This window comes from Maniola hyperantus, chromosome 28, assembly GCF_902806685.2.
Source record: "Maniola hyperantus chromosome 28, iAphHyp1.2, whole genome shotgun sequence".
Taxonomy (NCBI): Eukaryota; Metazoa; Arthropoda; class Insecta; order Lepidoptera; family Nymphalidae; genus Maniola; species Maniola hyperantus.
In genome coordinates, this window is record NC_048563.1 from 4,428,519 (window position 1) to 4,447,922 (window position 19,404).

General features: G+C 35.7%; 1 protein-coding gene across 8 annotated transcripts in view; it reads left to right on the plus strand.

The window, feature by feature from the left end:
• The window catches only part of Stat92E (Signal transducer and transcription activator Stat92E), a 37,274-nt gene that overhangs the window by 13,687 nt on the left and 4,183 nt on the right, over positions 1-19,404 (plus strand). For 2 of the 8 annotated variants that reach the window (XM_034983198.2, XM_069508193.1), the window contains exons 13-21: positions 1,018-1,172; positions 1,806-1,929; positions 2,325-2,453; positions 3,836-3,942; positions 4,751-4,924; positions 5,605-5,729; positions 6,079-6,231; positions 6,749-6,878; positions 17,847-17,978. In XM_034983198.2, the coding sequence (XP_034839089.1) occupies positions 1,018-1,172; positions 1,806-1,929; positions 2,325-2,453; positions 3,836-3,942; positions 4,751-4,924; positions 5,605-5,729; positions 6,079-6,231; positions 6,749-6,878; positions 17,847-17,978 (1,229 nt within the window). The other 6 variants (XR_011238363.1, XM_034983202.2, XM_034983204.2 and 3 more) reach the window with 6 other exon arrangements.

Consider the following 19,404-nt stretch of genomic DNA (forward strand, 5'->3'; position numbering starts at 1 on the left):
TAAATCACAGAATACACTAATCACGTTTTGATATTGTCAGTTCAAGTTATTGGGTTGCGATCAGGCAATAGTGAACAAAGTCTCTAATGATATACACAGTCAAATGCTTTTGATAGATCACAGAATATTCTAATCACGTTTTGTTATTGTTAGTTCAAGTTATTGGGTTGCGATCAGGCAATAGTGAACAAGTCTCTTATGATATACACAGATTTACACAGTCAAATGCTTTTGATAGATCACAGAATACTCTAATCACGTTTTGTTATTGTTAGTTCAAGTTATTGGGTTGCGATCAGGCAATAGTGAACAAGTCTCTTATGATATACACAGTCAAATGCTTTTGATAGATCACAGAATACTCTAATCACGTTTTGTTATTGTTAGTTCAAGTTATTGGGTTGCGATCAGGCAATAGTAAACAAAGTCTCTTATGATATACACAGTCAAATGCTTTTGATAGATCACAGAATACTCTAATCACGTTTTGTTATTGTTAGTTCAAGTTATTGGGTTGCGATCAGGCAATAGTGAACAAGTCTCTTATGATATACACAGATTTACACAGTCAAATGCTTTTGATAGATCACAGAATACTCTAATCACGTTTTGTTATTGTTAGTTCAAGTTATTGGGTTGCGATCAGGCAATAGTGAACAAGTCTCTTATGATATTATACACAGATTTACACAGTCAAATCCTTTTGATAGATCACAGAATACTCTAATCACGTTTTGTTATTGTTAGTTCAAGTTATTGGGTTGCGATCAGGCAATAGTGAACAAGTCTCTTATGATATACACAGTCAAATGCTTTTGATAGATCACAGAATACTCTAATCACGTTTTGTTATTGTTAAATCAAGTTATTGGGTTGCGAATATATTCCAATGAAATACAGACCTTATAGCTTGACGTTAAGATTTTAAACACAAGAACAACAGACTTGTGCTTGTTCGAATTTTCCACTAGGAATTTGTTGTTCACCTTAACATAACATTGTTTGGTTTTTAACCAGGTGGTGATAATATCAGAGCAACAAGCTCAGTTGCTGCTGAAGAGTGACACCCAGAGCGGGCGCGGCAAGCAGCCGGTGGAGTGTGGAGACATCCTCAACAACAGCGGCTGCATGGAGTACCAGCCCACTAACAGGCAGCTCAGCGTTAGCTTCCGGTGAGAGAGGGTAGTGGTTAGTGGGAAAGGGGCAACAAATAAAGGGGGAGGATTCTAGGGAAAGGGGTAAATAAAACTAAAATAATGGGGAATAAAACAAGTTTGGAAGGGGGTATTCAATAGTGTTCTATCTCAAAGTACCAGGATAACCTAACATATGAAGAGTTTCTACTAAAATTCTATGCTATGATAGAATAACAGCGGCTGTATTACCAGCTTACCACAGGTAGGTCAGCGTTAGCTTCCGGTCAGAAGGGGTACGGCTTATTGAGAAAGGGGCAACAAATAAAGGGGGGAGAATTCTAAGGAAAGGGGTAAGTAAAGCTAAAATAATGGGGAATAAAAGAAGTTTGGAAGGAGGTATTCAAAAAATTTGTACCATCAAAATGTGCCAGGATAACATAACGTAGGAAAAGTTTTTTTGTGTGATGTAACCACAAATTCACGGTTTTCAGATTTTTGCCCGAACGTCAGCTATAAGACCTAGCTACCTGCCAAATTTCATGATTCTAGGTCAACGAGAAGTACCCTGTAGGTTTCTTGACAGACCGACAGACAGACAACAAAGTGAGCGCGTTCCGTTTTTCCTTTTGAGGTACGGAACCCTAAAAAAATAAAAAATACTGTCTACAGAAATATGCAGCTGCGTAAAATCAAGCGCGCCGAAAAGAAAGGGACGGAGAGTGTTATGGACGAAAAGCTCACTCTTCTATTCCAATCGGAGTTCAACGTTGGTGGTGGAGAACTGGTATTCCAGGTAAGCTAATGCGGTATCTGACAGGTTTTTGAAATAATTTTAAAAAGTGCTTTTTGCTTTTTCTTTAAATTTAGTGTCGATGTAGCAGGTCTCGTGTGCAAGTTTAGTGTGTTGTAAAATCGGAGGGGAATGATGTGGCGGTTGCCACAATTGCAACTAGATGGCACTATTCAATCGATAACATTTCATGACGTAGTCCCGAACAAATGTACCGCCGACAGTACTCGCACTAACGAAGTTTTCTGAAATCTGGATTATATAAAGAATCGGCCCAGCTGGCGCTACCGAGCACAACCAACCGCTCGGTGGGAGATCTCCCTTTGGCACGGTCGAGCCTGCACACCGCTCCCGTATATCATTAAGAAAATCTATATTTTATCCGTAAATGTTTTCAGGTGTGGACTCTATCCCTCCCCGTGGTGGTGATAGTCCACGGCAACCAAGAACCCCACGGCTGGGCAACCGTTACCTGGGACAATGCTTTCAGCCCCCCCGGACGGGTGCCATTCGCTGTGCCCGATAAGGTAACGTAGCATATACTGATCCCACTTCACTCCTCAAAGTAAGCTACGAGGGTTCCAAACGCGCCCAGCATGCCTATCCGCTAACTCAGTGCCCAACGATGAATGATAGCCACCGAACTCATTTGACATTAGTTGGTTCTACATCACTGCTTCACCGAGTGAAACTAAAATGATTTTTCGTAGAGAACCTTCAATGGATTATAAATAAATGTCAAATGAGCTCAGTGGCTATCATTCATCATCATAGAGCAGAAACAAAGAGGAGTTGGCCTAAGCAACTGTGCACTGTGATTTTCAACTAGGTCCTGACGTCATCACTGTGGGCGGGGCCTTAGTTAGTATGCTGTCTGCGTTCGTCAGGTTCACATATATTGAGACTCGTATTATCGGTGTGTTTTCGCGTTTTTAAGAACAAAAGGATGAAGTGTTGTGTTTTATCGTGTCAAAGTTATTCAGACAGACGTTCTGATGCTATGAATGGTATCACATTTCATTTGTAAGTAATTTTATACGTAATTATTAAAATAGTTCTAGATTATTGACATCTAGTGTGAGATAGCTGAACTATGTAGTGACATCAATATATCGATGTTAGGTCGCTAAGCGAGTAGTTTTGCTACTAACCCGCAGATGGAAAATTGAGAAGTGGGCGGCGTTCCGCAACCCCTCACCCCGCAAAATGTCACTCGATATTTCATAGGGAAATCTTAATACAACATCTCCTCTTTGTTTCTGCTCTATGTTCATCATCGAACACTGCGTTAGCGAATCACCCTGCAGGTCTTAGAAGAGCCCACAACAAACTCAGCCGGGTATTCTTTTTATTATCACCACTTTACAAAATCGTAATAAAATAAATATATGTATTCTTATAAATAAAACAAATAGGAGCAATTTTGTATAATATAATCGTAGCAAGATGTGGAGCTTGAGATATCAACAATTAATTAAATATTATTTGTTTGACATGGCATTTCTATGTCCATGGTAACCATCGCGTCGCCTCCCATCAATCATGTTTCATATATTTTAAGTAGGTTTTATGTCGTTCATCTTACAGTATAATAAGCTGTGATAGCCTAGTGGTTAGGACGTCCGACTTCTAATCGGAGGTCGGGGGTTCGATTCCGGGCACGCACCTCTAACTTTTCGGAGTTATGTAATTAAATATCACTTGCTTGAACGGTGAAGGAAAACATCGTGAGGAAACCTGCATGCCTGAGAGTTCTCCATAATGTTCTCAAAGGTGTGTGAAGTCTGCCAATCCGCACATGGCCAGCGTGGTAGACTATGGCCAAACCCCTCTCACTCTGAGAGGAGACCCGTGCTCTGTAGTGAGCCGGTGATGGGTTGATCATGATGATGAAGTGTTTTGTTTGCAGGTGACCTGGGGTCAGTTGGCTGAGACTTTGAGAATCAAATTTTGTTCGGCAACGGGAGGAGACTTATCCGAAGATAATCTGCGCTTTTTAGCTGAAAAGATCTTTAGGTAACTATTTACTGCTAGCATCTAGATTCCCTCTTCCCTTTAACATGTAAAAATGTTTCTTTTTACTCTTGAGTGTAATATGACGTCAGAGAGCCTCAATAGCTCAACGGTTAAAGGAGTGGACTGAAAACCGATAGGTCGACGGTTCAAACCCCGCCCGTTGCACTATAATTGTCGTACCTACTCCAAGTACAAGTTTGATGTTTAGTTGGAGAGGAAAGGGGAATATTAGTCACTTAACATGGCTAATATTCTTTTAAAAAAAATTCAATACGACGCATCCCACGACGTAGTTTTTGAAAGAATTTTTGAAAATTCTTTCAAGAACTACCCTTTAACGGGGTAAATTAGAGATTTGAATTTTTTTTAATCCACGCCAAGTCGCGGGCATAAGTTAGTTAAAACATAAAATACGTCATTTTGTTCAACCCTGGTTTGCACCCTGCACCATGAGGCAGAAGATAAAAAAACCGGCCAAGTACGTGTAAGACCCGTGCACCGAGGGTTCCGTACTACAGTCCTATTTTGTCAACATTTTGCGTGATAAATCAAAAAACTATGATGTATACAAACAAATACAAATCTTTGTATTAGTCCCCCAAATTGCTATTGTGCTGGAACCATGTCTCATTAACATCGAAATGGACGTCATTTGACATATTATATTTAAGTAAAAATATACCATCAGCTCGAAACTTCAGTCTAGTGCTGACGTCACTAAAATGGCGGCCACGCGTATGAGCAATAAAAATTCTATTCGATTCAATATGGCAGATTTGTAAAAGAAGTAGCCAATAATGAAACAAAGTCTGTGTTCAAGGACCAACCTGCCAATTAACACGATGGAGCTAAACGGTATGACAGTGAGCTGGACCCAGTTCTGCAAGGACGCGCTGCCAGAGCGCAACTTCACGTTCTGGGAGTGGTTCTACATGGTGGTCAAGGTCACCCGGGATTATCTGCGGACGCTGTGGTGCGACCGGTGAGTGACACCCACAATACACCCTCTAGCGTCCGTAAAACCCTCTCAATCAACACTCCATCCAAGCCAAAAAATTTGCACCCATCCCAAAACGCTTTACACCCATCCCAAACTATCCTCCACCCGCTCCAAAACATCTCCACCTGTTCCAAATAATCCTGAAGCATTCTCATAATATGTATCCCAAAAAAATTATTACGTGTCCCGAAAAGTTCTCCTGGAATACCAAAACATTTCCGACCAATCCCGAAGCAACGTCTGCCCATTAACACGATGGAGCCAAACGGTATGACAGTGAGCTGGACCCAGTTCTGCAAGGATGTGCTGGCGGAGCGCAAACTTCACGTTCTGGGAGTGGTTCTACATGGTGGTCAAGGTCACCCGGGACTATCTGAGAACACTGTGCTGTGACTGGTGAGAGGTACCCACCATACATCCTCTAAAACTCCTAAGACACTCAACCACCACTCCACCCGAGCCAAAACGTCTCGGCACCCATCCCAAAACTACAACACCCATCCCAAAACCTCTTACACCCATCCCAAACGATCCTCCACCCGCCCATAAAATTTATCCACCTGTAGCCCGTAAATTCCATCCTTTACCATGTGCCTGAAATATCCTCTTCTTCTTTGTGATTTGCTTAAAAATTTATGATGTATGATTTCTTTTGTTGACAGCCTCATAATGGGTTTCATCCAGAAGAAGCAAGCAGAAGAAATGCTGGCCAAATGTCCACCGGGGACTTTCTTACTCCGCTTCTCTGATTCAGAACTTGGGGGTATTACTATCGCTTGGACTGGTGGTAAGTACTACTTCATTTATCAGGGTTCTGTACCCGAAGGGTACCAACGAGACCCTATTTCTAAGCCTCCGTAGTCCGTCCGTCTGTCTGCCAGCGGACATGAACCGTAATAGGTAGAAATTTGAAATTTTCAAAGTGTATTGAATTTCTATTGCCGTGATAACGACAAATAATAAAAACCATGTCCATCCATACCTATATTTGTGTTCATTGGTTCGTACATCCGATTGAGTTGAAAGTTTCTACAGTTGTTGTTGGCACTTGCGTGAAGGTGCATAGGAAGAGCTCGAGTCGCGCAAAGCATACCAGGCATTAGCGAGTATATTATAACAAAAGTTTTTAATAACAGAGGGTAACGAAGTCTTCAGTCTCCAGCCCTTCACCTCCAGAGACCTGATGCTGCGCTCATTAGCAGACAGGATCCTGGATTTGACGCAGCTGCAGTTCCTCTACCCCAATGTGGCTAAAGACGACGTGTTCTCCAAATACTACACCAAGCCTGGTGAGTTTAATGGATTTAACCTAAGTTAAATTTGGTTAAACGTCGTTAACGTAGGTAAAATGGGTGGGGAGATTTATTATAAAGTGGTTTATGCTAAGTTTTACGTTAATCGTGATTAACGAAGGTTAACCTTGATTAATCGTGGTTAACCAAGATTACTTTGGTGTATAAATTCATTATAAACTGGCTGAAGCTAAGTTAAAGTAGGTTAATCGCGATTAATGAAGGTTTAAACTTGATTATTTGGTTAACTAGGATTAACCTAGTGGACACATTCATTATAAAGTGACTTATGCTAGTTTAACCTAGGTTAATAGTAATTAACGAAATTTAACGTTGGTTAACAACGATTATCGTGGTGGAAAATAATATTTAAAATGGCCGAAGTTTAGTTAATCGTGATTAACAAAGGTTAAGTTACCACCAGGTGAGATTTCAGTCAAGGGCTAGCTTGTATCTGAATAAAGTAAAAGTCCTGTCCATCGCAATCTTGACAGTTTAATTTACTCATCCACAGAGAACGAAATGCTAAAGAACGGTTACGTGAAGCCAGTTTTGGTGACTACTCTGCCTCCGTACATGTCTGGTTCGCCGGCCTACGCTCATTCGCCGGACTCGCATAGAAACACGCCTAGCGTGCATAGCAGGTCAGTATGAAATTTAAATAAAAACCAGACCAGAGCACCCGGCAGAAGTGAAGCTTCATGCATAGCTTGTTGATTTCAGTACTACCACTTTTATAGGTTACGCCGATGTACCTGCGCAGAAATCTTATTTTTGAATAGCGCTAAAATATCTCAGTCAATCCTCTATCCGCAAAGTCTACCAATCCGCACATGGCCAGCGTGGTAGACTATGGCCAAAACCCTTCTCACTCTGAGAGGAGACCCGTGCTCTGTAGTGAGCCGGCGATGGGTTGATCATAATGATGATGATGAATCCGCTATTGGTTTTAATTATGAAGCGAGATAGCTCTATGAGTGAGATCTATAGAGCGCACTCTGACTTTGCTTAGATTTAAGATAGAGTTAAAACGAGACAGAGCTATATCTTTCACAGAAGTCTGTCTCGTTTTAACTCAATCTTAAGTCTGAGCAAAGTCAAGGTGGGCTCTATAGATCGCAGCCTAATAAGTCTCTGTTGTTCTTGTATTTAAAATCTTAACGTCAAGCAATAAGGTTTGTATTTCATTGGTGTACATTCGAATTTAGCCGGCGTTAAGTTGCGCTTTTCTGCGCAAACGAATTTTGCTGATGCACTTATAAAAGTGGCAGTACTACATTCCGTCACTCATAGACATAGTTAAAGTTAACTTGTTATAACTTCGGACGAAAGTTGTACGTTTGAGTTATTTATACGCCCGTTAAAAAGCTTCACTTCAAAAATAATTTTCTTGTATATTATGCTGAATTTATGGGTATTTCACGTATTTTTCTCAGGATTCTAACTAACCTATAGCCGTGACTTCGTTCGCGTGTACTACACAAATTTCAAAGCCCTATTTCACCCCTTAGGGGCTGAATTTTGTCTACGTCATAATAGCTATCTGCATGCCAAATTTCAGCCCGATCCGTCCAGTAGAGCTGTGCTTTGATAGATCAGTCAATCAGTCAGTCAGTCAGTCACCTTTTCTTTTTATATATTTAGACAAGAAAGAAGTAGGTAATTCATTAAATTTTATTTAAGTCCTGTCAAACTCAAGATGTCCCCAAAAAAACTAAAGCTTACTCAAGTTTATGTCAAACGTTTTGAAGAAACATATTGAACTATATTATCATCGAATAACGATAATTAATGAATGTTAATCATTATTAACGGCAATTAACTGAGTTTATTAACGTGCGCAACCCTTAAAAGAGACAAATCTATAGTCCGCGACAGGTTGAGATGTTATGAGGGTAATCGCCTCATAGGCGGGGGGCGCACACCCGTACGCCACCCGCGCTTGCCCGCACCGGCTTCACGCGAGGGGTGTGCGGGGCGTTTCCTCACCGATTGCCGTCCTGTAGACTGATTTGTAGATCTGTCGCGTACTATATATTAGAGACAAATCTGTCTTAAGTCTGAGCAAAATCAAAATAAGACCTAGAGATCTCAGCCTTCTAAATTCCTAAAGAGAATTCAGCATGATGTATGGGAGCAATTATTATTATTTATTTTGTATTATTTTATTATGATTATTGTTTTATTTTTGTTGTTTCTTTCGTAGGTACATGATTGAGTTTTAAAACGAACGAGATTTCGAAAATTTTAGTTATTTTTTTTATATTGCGTATTAGTTGTATTTTTTATTTTCTTAGATAAGTTTAATTTTAATAGTCACATCCGTTTCTTTTCATTTTTTTGACATGTTTCCTTTATTTCGGTTCGAATTGTTTATAAGTTGACAATAATCTCAAGTTAGTTTAGGTTTTATTTTTAATTTTCGTAAAGTATTACTAACTCTGAGGCTGAGATCTATAGAGCGCACTTTGACTTTGCTTAGACTTAAGATTGAGTTTTATGTGAGAGATATAGCTGTCTCGTTTTAACTCTGTCTAAAGTCTAAGCTAAGTCAGAGTGCCCTCTATAGATCTCACCCTTAGTGTATATGAATACGTGTCTAAAAATATTTAACTTAAGTTATTTAGACTAAAAATTTATTTTGGTAGTGTTTTAAAACATAAAAACAAACTAAAAAGTGACATACAAACTGACAAACAAAGTACTGCAAGACAAAAAAAAATACGTTTTTAGACACGTATTTTCACGATCGGTCTATAAATAAAATTTGTTACTACTTCAGGACTAGATTTACTCAAGGCTGAGAGTTAGAGTGTACTTTAACTTTGCTCTGACTTTACTTAGAGTTAAAACGAAACAGATTTATGTCTTTCACATAAATCCGCCTCGCTTTAACTCTGTCAGTCTGAGCAATATCAAAGTATGGTCTATAGATCGCAAGCTAAGAGTAAATTACTTTGAATTTACATTTCTCTTACTCTGAGAGTAAGTCTTCAAATTTAATTTGAGTTTAACATAGATAAACTAAACTTAAGTTTAGTGTAACTTAGGATGAGTTCTATAGAGAGTACTTTGATTATATTCAGCCTTTACTTGGGCTGACATTTGGAGAACTTTACTTTGCTCAGACTTATAAGCTTCAAATAAAATGAGACAGATTTATGTGGATATAACGCTGTCTGGTTTTAACAGTGTCTTAAGTCTGAGCAAAATCAGAGTGCGATCTCAGCCTTAGAGTTGAAACGAGACGAATTTATGTATGTCAGAGGCATAAATCTGATTTATTTTAGCTGTCTCGTTGGTATAATTTGGTATTGTTTTATCTCAAAAGACATAAACCTGTCTCGTTTTATGTCATGCATAAATCCGTTGCGTTCGATTTACGATATTAGTAGCAATAAAGAAATAAAACATGCACTAAACTTAATTTTAGTTTAGTTGAAACCTGTAGAACATTTTTTATTTATAACATGACCGATAAAAAATTCTAAGCAATATTAGTTTTTAAGTATTTTTATAGCAATATAAGGTGTCGTATTAATAAGTCGTGTACGGACAGGCCGGTGTACCGGTAGTAGTAATGGGCAAAAAATTAGTTCGTGTGTATGGAGTGTCGAAGGTGCGAACGTATGGAGGATCGAGGTGACTATTTGACCCGGCGGTCATATAACCACCCGTGCTCGCCTAGCCTAATGTATTTAATAGAGTATTTGACAGGTTTTTAAAACTGTTATGCGTTAGTCACTGTTGTCCAAGGACTTTATAGAAAACTAGCTCATGCTCGCGACTTTGTCAGCGTGGGCTACACAAATTTCAAACCACTATTTCACCCCCTTAGGGGTTGAATTTTCAAAAATCCTTTCTTAGCGGATGCCTACGTCATAATAGCTATCTGCATGCCAAATTTCAGCCCGATCCGTAGCTTGAGCTGTGCGTTGATAGACCACTCAATCAGGCACCTTTTTCTTTTTTATATTTAGATGTGTATTTTACTTTCCATTTTACGTGAAAGAAAAAGCGAAAACAAAAATTATTATTTAAATATATAATATATATCCTGCGAAAACGCTTTCCTGACAATATGGCGCCTCATACGTCATCGTGACGTCACCTGCTCTTAAACTTTGGTTGTTGAGCGTTGACTACTGTTGAGACTACCAGTTTACAAGCAGTTGACGTCATCAACCATTCGGTCAATCACAGTCGTTTACTAAACCAAAGTAGACAAAAAATATTTTTTTACTAAATAGGTTTCCAAATAGATCCTATATTTTATATGCTGTCAAATGCCCTATAAAATAAGAAAGATAAGAAATTTTGAAGACTTAAAAAAAGTATTATTTTTTTATAGCTGCGGCACAACTATTCTACAACTGTAAAAAAAGAAAATGGCGGCGATTTGTGTTTGAAATATATAATTTAGGAGTTAATCTAGAAAATTTCAATGTTATTGAGGCTTAATTGTTAAGAAATTTAATGAAAAAATTGTAAATCATTACAAATGTCTAAAACTGGGATCTATAGAGCGCACTTTGACTTTGCTCAGACCTAAGTTTCAGTTAAAACGAGACAGATGCATACCGGCGATATAACGCTGTCTCGTTTTAACTGTCTTAACACTGGAATTCATAGTCAAGATAGAGGCTTCTTTACGGGACATTGGTAGTGATTCTGAGCACAACTAAATTTTAGAGTGTTAGTCAAAGTCAAAGTCAAATGATTTATTCAAAATAGGTAATAAATTACTCTTATTGATTGTCTGGTATAGTGTTAGATTTGTAAGATAATATAGTGGTGATAATTATAACGCAAACTTAAAACTAAAGCTACGAGGGTTCCAAACGCGCCCAGGTCTGAGAAGAGCCCACAACAAACTCAGCCGGGTATTCTTTTTATTATCACCACTTTACAAATTTATTGAAACTTATTAGAACTATCACAAAGTCGTTAAGCAACTCATTCCCAAGCTTGCTTATCATTTAAATAATCCTTTACATTGTAATAGGATCACATCCTCGTCTTACAAATGAAATTTGAAAAGGACAGACACAACTTGACAGTCTTAAATTTAATTTAGAGCTGTCAAACCTCGTGACTTTAGCTGCCAGTCGCGAGCTTATTGCTTAAATTTGTAGCGTGCTCTAAAATTTTGAGTCTTTAAATGTACAAATCATGTTCTGTCCTCTTTTAGCAATATTAAAAAGATAAAGATGCAGATACTCTACATTTAGCTTAGAGAAAGACAACAGAAGGTTGTGTATGATGTATCGCACATGTCGTCTAAATCGTCATCTAAAGAAGCTTCTACTGTCTTGAGTATTAATTCTGGTGTAAGTCTGAGCAAAGTCAAAGTGAGCTCTATAGATCTCAACCTATGTCGCGTATGATACTATTATAAATTGAACTTTGCATTTCTGTAAGAAATTCGAAATATATTTAACTATTACTATAACTAACTAACTTATAGGTAAACGCGTTCCATCCTAGGCCACATCATTACTTTAAGAAGAGACCAGTGCTCAGAGTGTATTGGTGATGGGTTAAGATGATGATGATGATGATAACCCTTCCTGGAGTTATTACTCTCTAATGCGCGATCTATAGGCTATTTAAATTTTACTCTAAGGCTGAGATCTATAGAGCGCACTTTGACTTTGCTCAGACTTAAGATTAAGTTAAAACGAGACAGATTTATGGAAGAGATATAGCTCTGTCTCGTTTTAACTCTGTCTTAAGTCTAAGCTAAGTCAGAGTGTGCTCTATAGATCTCACCCTAAGGTCTCAACATAAAACCAGTATTATTATTAACATGCCTAAAAATCATAAAGTATAGTGCTTAAATTTTGAGAAAGGAATCGCCATATTTATTTGTCAAATGTCAAAAGTACGTAGTAAGTATAGTCCGTACAAAATGAGTTCTCGCGCGCCATTTTAACTCTGTGGGTCAACATGTCAAAAGTATGGTTCACCTTTTTCACCTTTAAAAAAACCGGCAAATGCGAGTCGGACTCGCACACGAAGAGTTCCGACTTCCGTACCGTCGTACAAGGTATGAACACTTTTATGTAGAACACTGCAAGTTAGTGATAAACTGCGCCATCTATATGTGATCTAGTATATAATATTTTTTCTGAACACATTATTTTTGTAATGTAACTACAAATCACGGCTTTCGGATTTTTTTGTTTACTTGTGCTTTAAGACCTACCTACCTGCCAAATTTCATGATTCTAGATCAACGGGAAGTACCCTATAGGTTTTCTTGACTGACACGGCGGACAGACAGATGACAAATGAATAAGGGTTCCTTTTGAGGAACAGAACTCTTATCTAAAATCGTACTTTTGACACGACAATTGACACATAAAGTTAAAATGGCCCGTGGGAACTCCTTTTGTACGCATAATAGTAAGGTTTATTCCTTAATCCTAAGGGTAAGCCGTACTTTTGACATGAAAGAAAGAAAGAAAAGAAAGTGCATTTATTTGTTGTTGGTGTCACAGATAAAAACAAAGTACAAATGTAACATTTTCATCTGTGACACCACCACAAATGGGTGTACAGCTCAGCATAATGTCCTGCATCGTATGTGTTAACACGCATAAGATACAGGACGCTGATTTTCAGCTGTGACAAGGACAGTTGACATCAAGAGCAAATATGGCGAGCCCTTTCTCAAAACGTATGCATTATATTTTTGGCAAAGTAACACTGTCAATTCATATATTTTCTACATATCGTAAGACATTATCATAGTTTTAGACATATATTATGTATACCGATATCTCAGGGTCCCCAACGAATTTATATGTCATATCTTTGAAAAGGTTGTTCTGACAAGTTTAGTTTTAAAGAGGTTATTTTTAGTTGAAAATTTTCAAAACAAAATACAAAGACTTGAGTATGAAAAGATAAAATTATTTAACAAACTAATTCTGTATTATCTGAATATGATAAGAATTACTAACTATTTTTATTATTAAAAAATTGACAAAAATATTTCTTATATACTCCTATAATGTTAATATTTTTTTTAAATATATATGTATTTACACTAAAATTGGCATTTAACTATTTTTAAATTAGCCTAAAACTATTGTCGTTGAAATGTTTAAAACATTTGACCAATTTAAACGCGATGTTTCGAAAAAAAATAGTATTTTAATTTAGATTAGATAGGAATTGAAATTGGATGTTGAAAAATCTTAATACTTAACATTATATGATTATAAATTAAATTATCAATGTATAATTTAATGAAATGATTAGGTACAATAAAATTATAAAAAATATTCCATTTACTTAATATGTCTAAATAAACGACGTTTACAACTCAGTTTACAATGGAAAATTTTGAACTCATTTAAATTAAATCAAAATGACTGACTAATATTTGCAATCTAAATTAAATAAATAATATTGTGATCTTTTTAAACTTGTTCTGTTCAATATTATCTTTTTATTATGGCGCCATAAAATAAATAAATAATTTCTTATTTTTCATACAAAAACATTGGTAGCATTTATTTTTTTATCTGTGGGTCCATATGATAGCATTTCTTGTGTACATAAAACAACGGAAACATTTTCACCACGCAACGCGAACCGATGATACTAGTAGGTGTCAAAAGGTGCGTAAAAAATATTTACCTAGCCTGTTGGCTACGCAAAGCGTAGAAATTTGTCTTCACTTTGCAAATTACAATTATATGAGCTTTCTCAATCTGGTGTTTTATAAATATCTTTGGCTATGATAATAAAAAATATATGTACAGATTTGATCGATTGTTAATGTAAAAAAAAAAACAGATTTAACTAAATTAATATATTATCAACGTTGTTTGGAAAAACTTTATTTTTGACTTTAAAATGTCCAATTGTTGACCATATGCCTCAATATTTAGGAGTCAAATAATCTGTTTTAAAGAAAAATTTAAAATTAAAGTAAATGTATTTACTTGCTAGTTAAATAAAATGTATTATAGTGTGCTAAGTGTTGTGAAATTTGTTAAGTTACTATGCATATGTTACTATACGTATATATTGTGTATGTTATAAAAAATCCGTTGTACACTAAGCTTAAACCAAATTGTAATTTTCATTTTAAAGTTTCAACACATGTTATGACCACCAGTGAAAGACAAAGCATAGAAATCGCGTCTTTAACTATTGCCATTCGAAAATAGATAAACTCTTGTTTGTTAAATACGTAACCAACTAATTAAATTAACATAAATCGCAACAGTCTTTTGATTGGTTCGGACTGTTTCATACGACACTGACTGCGCCATGATTGACCGACTCAAAGTGACAGTTACTTAGTGACAATCAAATTGAAAACGTAGCATTTATATTATAAATATATAACATAATAACATAAATATTTTATGCACCGCCCACTATGGTAGAGATTTATAACGGAGCGTAGGTATGCAGTGCTTCTATGCTTTGTCGTTCACTGTATTTTACCTCGGCTGTAGAGATTCGTATTCAAACGAATGGGGAAAAGAAAAATTGTATTCACATTTTACTACGTTATCTATAGAAAACTATCTAAATTTACGATTAACTAATAAACTAAAGTTTAGTTAAAGTTTGGTGTACAACTAAAATACGGTTTGTGTCAATTAAATGCACAATTTTATTTTATGACTGTAATGTGATATTTTTTTAAAAATATGATGATTAAACCTTTCCCCTCCAAGCGATACGTTTGTGCTAGGAGTAGGTACGACAATAGTGCAACAGATTGGGTTTGAACCGTCGACCTTTCGGATTTCAGACCGCTCCTCTAACCGTTGAGCTATTATACAGCTATTATACAATAAATATATTGAGCTTATTATACAACGTTAGTTTTAGCTATACGCAAAACCCGAAACACGTGTTAAATATTTTTACACAAAGAATAAATATACAATATTTCAAAAATATTTGATGAAAACTTACGAAGTTATAAGCTTTTTGTGTTGAGTCGTTGTCCCGCAAAAACATGGTCACCCCAAGCAACTTTGAGCTTTGAGCGAACGGGACGGCTTGAATCAGCTGGTGCATGCGGTCATTCAACTAGATGTTCAAACTTGCAGGATTTTAAAGTACTTTTTAGTCCAAATATAACCCGTAGTAAAAATGATTGCTATCGATTCTGTTACTCTTACTGATCCTGAACAAACTACTTTCAGGTTTTGCGTATACTAAAAGTAACGCACTACGTACGTAAGTACTATTAATCATATCAATATGTAAGATAAAACAAATAATTATTTGTATTTTTCAAACTAAAATTTAAGCTATTAAACATTACATAAATTATGCACAAATTAAGAGTTATAACTTATAAGTTAACATGTTGTAATAAGTATTAAAAATTGACTAATTGTTTCATATCAATATATTCTTACAGCTTTATTTACAGAAGCTGATATGTATTAGAAATATACTATACACATTCTTTTTCTATCAAATTTTAATTTTGTCAAATATATAAAATATATAATCTTGATATACAAAGGATATATACAGTTTCATATTCAAACAAACCGTTAAAGCAAAAAATATATATATTTTTAGTAAAAAAATTAAATTGAAATATGAATTTTCCTTGTTCTAGTTCCAACCTTATTTTTTATACGAAATTACGAGTACCATTCATAGTATTTATATAGAAAAAATATAGGAGGCAAAATGTATCTTTAACTATGAAATTTTATATATATTTTTACATCAGTGGTACATAAAAACATCGATTTTAAACATCTGGATGTGACTATTAAACGATTTAATTATAGTAATAAATTAAGTAAGATACTAATTGATAAGTAAAAAAAAAAAGTAAAAAAACGAATAAATAAATAAATAAATGCTCAAGAAGCAAAACAGTTTTACGTTTATAACGACAAAGTGTCATAACTTAAAATATTTAGAAAGAATTATTATTTCCATTTTATAAAAATCTCGAATAATCAGCTATAATATTTACATTGTTACATACATATATTCTCAACAATTGATTTAGTTTTGCTAAGTTAGATTTGTTTTGAGGACTAGAGTGAATAAAAATAATAACATGTCAGATATAGGTTTACAATAATAATTATTATTTACTGTTAAACCTAGTTAAATACTGACAACATAAAACGGAGAACCCAAAAAAGACAATATTTATACTCTCTGCAAATCCTTACTTATTATTATCTGTGATAAAAAAAAATTGAGTTATGACACTTTGTCGCATCACAGATTGACTTGACCACTAACAGATTTTTTTTTCGCCGGATTTTGTTCTGGATTTTGTTGTGTAAAACGCACCTCAGCAATGTGTTTTGACCTTAACAATTTAGTTGAACATTCAATTCTACAGCTAGGCTGAGTGTACTATAACTACTATAGAAAAAATAGGTGTACTGCAATTTTGGATTATACATGACAATGTTGAATGTTCGCTGTATGTTTTGATGTATTTATAAATATAATTATACGTGAGAAAACACAAGAAATGATTTTATTTGTGTAAAAATAAAATTGTCTTTGGTTATTTATTCAATTTAATTTTAAAGTCAATGTGGTATATTTAAAATTGTCACGCGAAGCGAACTTTGCTAAAGGTGATATTAGAGGGTTCATGTGAAAATTCACTCATTAAAATAAAATTATCTCATTTTATGTTCAAACGTTTCATTTCGAGTGAAAGATGCCGAGTGAGAGTGAATAAAAAATTAACCGTCTGATATCAGCCCTGCTTTTGTTTTATAGTATAATGGTACTTAATTAATTAAGCATATTTTCATTCATTCATTTCACCATTAGCAATTTTTTATTTGGAAAAAATACCAAAGGCATTTTTATGTTACCTTCGCGAAAATGCAACACAGACGGTCGTTATATTTTTTGTAAATTTTGATAATGTTTACTATTTTATTTTTTTGGTTTTTCAATTTGGAATATTAAATATAGATTTTTTGTTAACTATCCTATAATGTTTGCCTTTTTATAGTCTGTGCTGACATTTATGCGACAGGTTTAGTCTCTTTTTTAATTTTTTTTTGTTATAATGACAACGACCGTCTTCAAAAGTTTATTAACGTGTTGCATTTTCTCTTTCCTTTCCCGGTGGTGGCTGCTGACTACGGAAACTTAAAAAAATCACGAAAAAATCTTATATTTGATGATTGCAAAATAATCACAAAAAATGTGTATCTATTAATATACATAAAAATTCTTGATATTGTACAAAAAACACAAAAATAAAAAAAAATGTGATTTTGCACTCTCATTTATTTAATTCTAATTGATGAAAAAAACAATCTTACAAAAAAAAATGAAAAAATAATCATAAAAAATGTGTATCTATTAATATACATAAAAATTCTTGATATTGTACAAAAATCACAAAAATAAAAATAAATGTGATTTTGCACTCTCATTTATTTAATTCTAATTGATGAAAAAATCAATCTTACAAAAAAAAATGAACAAAAAATACCCTTGCCGTATGGAAATTTTATTTGAATACTCTATTGAATTGCGAAAATATTATCTTCAAAACTTTCTGCCACTAAAATACATTCAAATAAAAAATATTCCTACCGGAAAAATCTACAAAAACAAAACAGTTACTTCAGCGCATCTACACCCGCGCAAACTGAGAGCAGTTTCATGGACAGCGACCTCTTCGAGCAGATTCGCGCCTTCGAACCGGATGGCTTCGACGACTTCGACTACTTCGGCAGCAACGTTGCTATGAAGTAAGGTAATTATTTTATTTAGCATGAAAACTTACGGCCGAAGTTTATTGGGATGGTGTTTATGTCAAAAACAAATTCATCGTGATCAACCCATCGCCGGCTCGCTACAGAGCACGGGTCTCAGGCTGAGATCTATAGAGCGCAGTTTGACTTTGCTCAGACTTATAGATCTCACCCTCAGAGTAAGAAGAATTTGGCCATATTCTACCACGCTGGCCATATTGTGCTGATTGGTAGACTTCACATACCTTTGAGAACATTATGGAGAACTCTCAGGCATGCAAGTTTCCTCACGGTGTTTTCCTTCACCGTTCAAGCAAAAGATATTAAATTACTTAAAACGCTCATAACTCCGAAAAGTTAGAAGTGCGTGCCCGGGATCGAACCCCAGACCTCCGATTTCTTAATCGGAAAGGAGAGAGGTCGGGGGTTCGATCCTGGAGGATAGATATTAGATGTGATAGCCTAATGGTTAGGACGTAGCCTAATGATTACGCTATCACATCTAATCAAAAATAAAATATTATTTTCTGCCGCGTGCTGTACACGATTTTCTATGCATTTAGGATTAATTATTTGTTTATTAATTCTGGCCGTCAAAAACCTAGAACCCATAGCCTTGGATTAGACTTGGAGTTACTTTAAATAAAGATTCTAAAAACACTTGAACTCAAAATTGTGTCTCAAACTCAAACATGCCATATGAATGTGAAAGTGTGTATGTTTGTCCTTCAATCACACGGCAACGGATCGACGTGATTTTTGCATGGATGAATGAAATTTCATCCCGAGAAATCAACGAGTTTCCATGTGATTTTAATAACCTTAAATTTTCAACAGTAGTAACATCAAATGTGATATCAGATGGTTCATTCAGAATGAATGTTCACTCGAGCTATTGTCTCCTATTGTTTGTCACTTTTCATTCATTTTGTGTTCAGCCGTTTCATTTCGAGTGAAACATGCCGAATGAAAGACAACAATGAACCGTCTGATCTCACCATAAGGTACCACGACAGGTTGAGATGACAATCGGGGTATGGGGCGGGGGACGCCCTGCACGTCACCCGCGCTCGCCCAGACCGGGTTAGCGTGGGGGGATGTACGGGTGTGTTCCGTACTTTTGATAGTTTTATTAATTCTAGCACAAAACAGCTGCCTTTTCCAAATTCTTATAATTTTATTAAAATCAGTCGGGGTTTAAAATGTGGCCACTTCCAAAATGATACGGCTAACCTAAAACGGCAACACTACAGTGCTGTCAACTTTCAGTCGAAGTTGACACGTATACCGCGAACGCTCCGCGAGAACGCGTGACACACACCAAACACAAGCCTCTAACGGCTATCATCAAAAAAGCAAAAGTTTAGACGCGAAGTTCATCATCCTTCGACCAGATCATCAACCCTGGACCTTACCAGCGCAT